At 43.1% G+C, this 6724-nt stretch overlaps 1 protein-coding gene across 1 annotated transcript in view; it reads left to right on the top strand.

Moving 5' to 3' along the window:
* Positions 1 to 2856: 2856 nt before the first annotated feature.
* The window catches only part of steep1 (STING1 ER exit protein 1), a 42807-nt gene continuing 38939 nt past the window's right edge, over positions 2857 to 6724 (top strand). Inside the window, exon 1 of the mRNA XM_078547598.1 lies at positions 2857 to 3077. Coding sequence (XP_078403724.1) covers positions 2954 to 3077 — 124 coding nt within the window. The 5' untranslated portion in view covers positions 2857 to 2953. The remainder of the gene's footprint in view (positions 3078 to 6724) is intronic.

Raw genomic sequence — 6724 nt, 5'->3', positions numbered from 1 at the left:
CACCTTTATCAATGGAAAAAATTGGATGATATAACTCTTGCATCACAATCAATTATCTGGCCATAAATCAAGAACCTTTTGGGTGTCAGTGAAACATCTTAACTCTCCAATGGATTTAAAAACCCTTCTAAAGAAAGGCCTTTTCATCCACCCCTTATTATTCTACACTATCCGTCACTTCAGAGGTTAAAGTAAAAGAATACAAGTTAAAGATCACAGAACATCTACTATGTCAACCCTTGTTTGCCAACCACTGTGCTCTCATAGCACATGCTCCGGAGGACGTCCAGCTGTTTGTTAATCACTTTGCCCAGGCCTCAGAATGCTTCAACCATACAATAAGTTTGCAAAAGACAAATATTTTGAATCAACCTGTCCCTGACAAAAACTCCAAGACTCCATAGTCACAATCAACAATATGCCCCTCATCTCAGTTCAGGAGTTTTGCTGCCTTGGGAGTATCCTCTCCAACAACACCATGTTCGATGATGAAATTGCCCATTGCCTGTCAAAAGCCAGCTCAGCATTTGGCAGGCTTACCCACGGGCTTTGAAGATTGTTTCAAAACAAAGATCAAAGTCTACCAGGCAGTGGTTCCCACATCACTTCTCTATGGTTGTGAGGCATGGATAGCCTACCAGTGTCACATAAGGCAATTAGATATATTCCACCTTTGCTGCTTAAGGTCTATCTGTAACATTAAGTAGCAACACAAAATCCCTAACACTGAAGTTCTTGCAAGGTGCCACATACCTATTATCAAGAGCACGTTCATCAGAGCTCAGTTTCACTGGGTCAGCCACGTGGTTTGCATGGAGGATTCCCACAGACCAAAGGCAATATTCTACAGCCAACTGAATACGGGAACTGGCACCATAGGATGTTCCAAACTCAGATAAAGAGACATTTTGAAAGTCAATCTCAGAGCCTGTAAAATGGACCCCACTACATTGGAAAAAAACAACACAGGATAGATCCAAATGGAGGAGTCTCTGTCATCAAGCAATATCAACATTTGAGGAGAACAGAGTCAGGTCAAGGACAAGGGAGTGTGCTGCAAAACTAGTGCCTTTGCCCACCCCTCCAACAGTAACTTCGGGCAGAATTTTTGGGTCGGCAGGTGGGCGCGATCGACGGGCCCGGGAGTGGCCAGGGAATGGATTGCCGCCCGTGATCGGCCTCTGACCGACTGTGATTTCATGCTGGCTGGCCAATTAATGGCCAGCCAGCATGAAGAGCACGCTGAAATGCTCATCACTGCCGGGGTGGGGGCGGGAGGAGGGCAGGCTCTGACATAAACGTGGGCGCGGACGAGCACTGAATGAAAGCTGCCTGAAGGCAGAGAGCTGCCTCAGAGAGCTGAATACTTCAAAACATTTAAATAAAGATTTTAAAATCACAAAAAAATGTCCAAGCATCACAATCAGTTACCTGAACATATGCATGTTAAAAATTCTGTCTATAGATTTTTCTTTTATTTCATCTAATAACGGAAACCTCATCCTGCCCTTGGATGAGGTTTCATCAAAAATGCAAAGTCTACCTGGCAGATTCGCCCGTCCATAAGTTGGACAGACCACGAAAAGTTGGGAACAATTGGTACTTTAACAAGTTTAATTATCTTCTTAATTGTTGGCGGGCCACTTCCGACACTCGCCGCGTGCCCATCGACCGAAATATCGCGTGATTTCACGTCCGATCGGGTCGGGTGTGCACCTGCACGCCGACCTAAAAATTCTGCCCTTCATGTGTGATATTTGCAATTGTATCTGAAAATCGGGATTTGCCTTAACATCACGTTTGAGACAACACAATCTAGATGGTGAACAATTGGTCATCTCATCTGTCGAAGCAATGGGAGAATCCATGTGTGATCAATCACTTCAGAGGTTAAAGTAAAAGAATAATTTAGGAAAAACTTAATCTAATAATGAAATAAGCTATCAATTAATCCTAGAGCTATATGAAGGAAGAACAAACTTCCACTTATATGGAATGTTATCAAGTCCTCAGAATATCCCAAAGAATGAGTTACCTTTTATTAAAGTGTCATTGTTGTTTTATAAGCAAACACAGCAGCCAATTCGTACACAGTAAGGTCCCAGGAACAGAAAAAGAAGTGACTATTTAGTCTGTTTTTGGTGGTGTTATTTAAGGGAAGAATGTTTACCAAAACACTGTCCTACATTTGTTTTCCAAATAAAGCCAAGGGATCTTTTCTTGACTTGAACAGACAAATTGGTCTTGGTGTAACATCTCATCCAAATGACCTCTGCCAATGCTGTACTCCCTTAATAGCATAACATCGTTGTCAGCCTAGAGGAGACTGTGTGTGGGACTTGAGTCCATTCATTGTTGAGAGAACTACAAACTGAGACAAACGACAATGTAGCTTTCACTAGCTCTGAGTGTTGTACACATGTAAGCAACCAAGATAATAGATGTTAAAAATCTGAAATTATGAGCAAAGGTCAAGACAGGATTTATTGTGTGCCGATAACAAAGACCAAACTTCCAAAAGTAATCGGGGCTGTGATGCATTTCTGGATGTCCCGAGACTGGGAAAGGCACCATATAAAATGATAGTTCTTTCTTTAATCTCGACCTGAAACATGAACTCTGTTTCTCTCCACAGATGCTGTCTGACCTGCTGGGTGTTTCCAGCGTTTATTTTTGTTTGTTTTTTTTAAAATTTCAGATTTCCAGCGTCCAGAGTATTGTGCTTTTTGTGACAGTTCGCTCTTTCTTTGGAGGAGGTTTGCTACCATGTGGTGAAAGACCGTGACGAAGGAAGGTGTTACCCACTGGGCACTTGCATTCAGCTGCACAGTCGATGTCATGAGGACTGGCTGCTCGGTCCCACAATGCACCAGGTTTCCAACATGGCGGCGGATGAATAGCCTGTATCTCCAGAGCGGGTCACTCGCTTCCTCCTGACCACCCGTAAACCAAGATGCCGAAAGTGGTGTCTCGCAGTGTGGTGTGTTCCGACACCCGGGACCGCGAGGAATACGACGACGGCGAGAAACCCCTGCATGTTTATTACTGTCTGTGCGGACAGATGGTGCTGGTCCTTGGTAAGCAAGCAAACTCGACAGGCCCCGAAGCCTCGGGCTCGAGTACTGAGCTCTTCGGGGTGAGGATCTCCCCAGGCCAGGGCACCTTTATACGTGTTTACAGTTAGTGCGGGTGTAACATTCTCCTTTTTTTTTTCTTTTCCTTTTCCTTACGTCTTTAGAAAAATATTACGAATGTGATTTTGAGAGATTTTTTTTTTTGATTGATGAATTTTTGTAATGAATACACCAAAATATCATTGAAGCAATCCACTAAGAGAAAGTGGAACTGCAGTAATATAAAAGCAAAAAAACTGCGGATGCTGGAAATCGAAAACAAAAATGCCTGGAAAAACTCAGCAGGTCTGGCAGCATCTGTGGAAGGGAGCACAGTTAACGTTTCGAGTCCGTATGACTCTTCAACAGAACTAAGGAAAAATAGAAAAGGGGTGAAATATAAGCTGGTTTCAAGAGGGGTTGGGACAAGAGAGCTGGATAAGTCGGTGGGGGGGGGGGGGGGTGGAATTAGGACAAGAGAGCTGGATCCAGCTCTCTTGTCCCAACCCCGCCCCCCTTAAACCAGCTTATATTTCACCCCTTTTCTATTTTTCCTTAGTTCTGCTGAAGAGTCATGCGGACTGGAAATGTTAACTGTGCTCCCTTCCACAGATGCTGCCAGACCTGCTGAGTTTTTCCAGGTATTTTTGTTTTTGAAGTGGAACTACAGCCCTGAAGTGCAGCAGGTTGAATGTGATGCAGAGCAAACCTGATGTGACAGTGACAGGTCTGAGAATGTGTGGTACTGTAGTGTGCTGGGATGAAAAGGCTGCAGGGAATCTGAAGTGAAGCTAGAAATAACTGGAAACTCAGCAGGCCAATCAGGATCTGAAGCGGGGGGGTGGGGGGGGGAAATGCAAGTTAACATTTTGGGAGAAGACTTTTGACAGAACTGACAAAAGCAGATGGGAACACTTCTTTAGGTGTGTCAGTCTTGGCTCAGTGGTAGAACTCTTGTCTTTTGAGTCGGAAGGTTGGGACTTGAAGACAGAATCTAGTCTGACACTTCAGTAAGATACATGGTTCACCTTGCATGCTGCAATCGGTTTCTTCAGGTTCTTGGCTGTTTTTTAAAGAGACTGAAGAAAGCTGCCACAAGAAAGGTAACCTTGAATTTTTTCCCCCCTTTTTTTACCTAGCTTAGTGAAGAAGAGTACTCCTCCTGGCTCCACATTAAATCCATGACCACTGCTGGCCAACGCTCGTGTCTAATCCCAATTCCAGTGCAGTTTGATAAAAGTAAATAAGGAAGGAATTTTTCTGTTAGTGGGACGGTTAGTGACCAGAGAAAACAAGTTTAACATAATTGGCAAAAGATCAAGTGGAGAGAAGAGAGTTTACACTGCACCAAGTTATGACCTGCAATGCACTGCCTTGCCTGAGAAGATGGTGGAAGCAGATCCAATAGTAATTTTCAAAAATAAATAATTGAAAAGGAGAAATTGCAGCATTATGGGGAAAGTGTGGGTGAGTGTGACTAATTGGTAGGCAAAATGTCTTTTTGGACTGAGGGCAGCATCCTGATAGTGGAAAATATCACTCACGTAGCCACTGTAGAGTAGTGGCATGAAATGGCTTGCTTAACCTGTTGTTAAAATTTTTGAGATACTTTGCCTTTCCAGGGTAATTTGAAGTAGACCAGGCATTTTTCGGGTCTGAAAGTGGCAGTCTTTGGACCATTTGTGAGATTGCATGATACGTAGCAAACAATGGTCTGCTCAGGCCATTGTCCCACAGGATAGCTTTCATGCACTCTGTTTCTGTGTCAAGCTTGCAAGGTGAGCAAATGACTAGGGCCCTATTTAAAAGATTGCTGATAAGGTCAGTCTTATAGCGTGTGGAGCTATACGAATCCCAATGTGTATATTGACAGGTGAAGGTAGGCTTGGAGTAAACGGTAGTGGAGAACCCATTAGTGGATTTCTGAACTAGCATGTTGAGGAAAGGGAGCGCTAACAGGATGCTGCCGCCAGTTCTAAAAGATATTCTACCAATCACACATTGAGCATCATCGCGTATGCATTTCAATGCTACTGTGATGCCAGGTGCGTAGGCCGTACATCCCAACGATCGGCTGATCGAATCAAACAGCATGTTCCTTTGGTTGTTCGTGATCGGCAGAGTACAGACTGTGCTCAACCAGCCTGGACTTGCAAAACCCAAAACAAAACATCTACTGTTAGATGTGATTCCACAATTGGGCAGCAGTGGCTGAATAATCCTGAGTGTGCTAATAGCTACACTAGCAACCAATTTAAGATAATTGTTCGAGCTACAAAGTGACATAGATAGGTTAAGTGAATGGGCAAAGATCTGGCAAATTGAATATAATATGGGCAAGTGTGAAATTGTTCATTTTCGCAGGAAAAATAAAAGAAAGCTTATTATCTAAATGGTAAGAGATTGTAGAGCTCTGAGATTCAGAGGGATCTTGGTGTCCTAGTGCATGAATCACAAAAGACTAGTATGCAGGTACAGCAAGTATTTAGGAAAGCTAATAGAATGTTATCATTTATTGTGAGGGGAATTGACTACAAAATTAGGGAAGTTATACTTCAGTTGTACGGGGCACCGGTGAGACCACATCTGGAGTATTGTGTACAGTACTGGTGGTCTAATTAAGGAAAGATGCAAGTTCAGAGAAGGTTTACAGAACTAATACCAGGAATGGGTGGATTGTCTTATGAGGAAAGGTTGGACAGGTTAGGCTTATATCCACTGGAATTTAGAAGAGTAAGAGGTGACTTGATTGAAACCTTTAAGATCTTGAGGGGTCTTGACATGGTGGATGTGGAGAGGATGTTTCCTCTTGTGGGAAAATCTGGAACTAGGGGTCGTTCATTTAGGACAGATGGGAAGAAATTTTTTCCCTCAGAGGGTCGTGAGGCTTTGGAACACTCTTCCTCGATGATGGAAGCAGAGTCTTTGAATATTTTTAAGGCAGAGCTGGATAGATTCTTGATTAACAAGGGGTGAAAGGTTATCGGGGGTAGGCAGGAATGTGGGGTTGAGATTACAATCAGATCAGCCATGATTTTATTGAATGGCAGAGCAGGTTCGAGGGGCTGAATGGCCTACTCCTTCTAATTCGTATGTTCGTACACTCATTTACGCTTGCTAGAAGTGACATACATTCATACTCCAAGACCTGTCCTCTGCAAACAAAAGGAATATGTTCGAGCCTTACACCTTTTTTGAATTGCCCGGAAGCATGGGGAATGTATAGCTCCTTGTTGATTTCTCCATGGCAATGCCTCGGCCAATCAGAATTGACTTGCCACCCAATCAACACCCCTTTTCTCCTGTACTACAATTTGGTGTGATTGTTTGAAATTTGGCACTGTTGTGTTTGTCCTAATGAATGCAAGATGAAAAGCATCAGCAACATGCCTCTCTTTTCAGCAATATTCAAGTTCTATTCTAACAAGCACCTGTGAGAAAATTTAAGTATGTTTACCTCATACCTCTGAGCCACAGGACCTTGACAATGCTCAATAACATGAAAGCAGAATTAATTCCTTGAGTGAGGGAATAACGATAACTCACTGCAAGTACAAAGTAAATCATGCAAACACCATTCTCAACAGCTAACTGTCAATATTCTGTTTGTA

The sequence above is a fragment of the Cetorhinus maximus genome, chromosome 8 (assembly GCF_964194155.1).
Source record: "Cetorhinus maximus chromosome 8, sCetMax3.hap1.1, whole genome shotgun sequence".
Classification (NCBI taxonomy): domain Eukaryota; kingdom Metazoa; phylum Chordata; class Chondrichthyes; order Lamniformes; family Cetorhinidae; genus Cetorhinus; species Cetorhinus maximus.
Note: the sequence above shows the minus strand (reverse complement) of the source record. Positions and strands in the feature narration are given on the sequence as shown.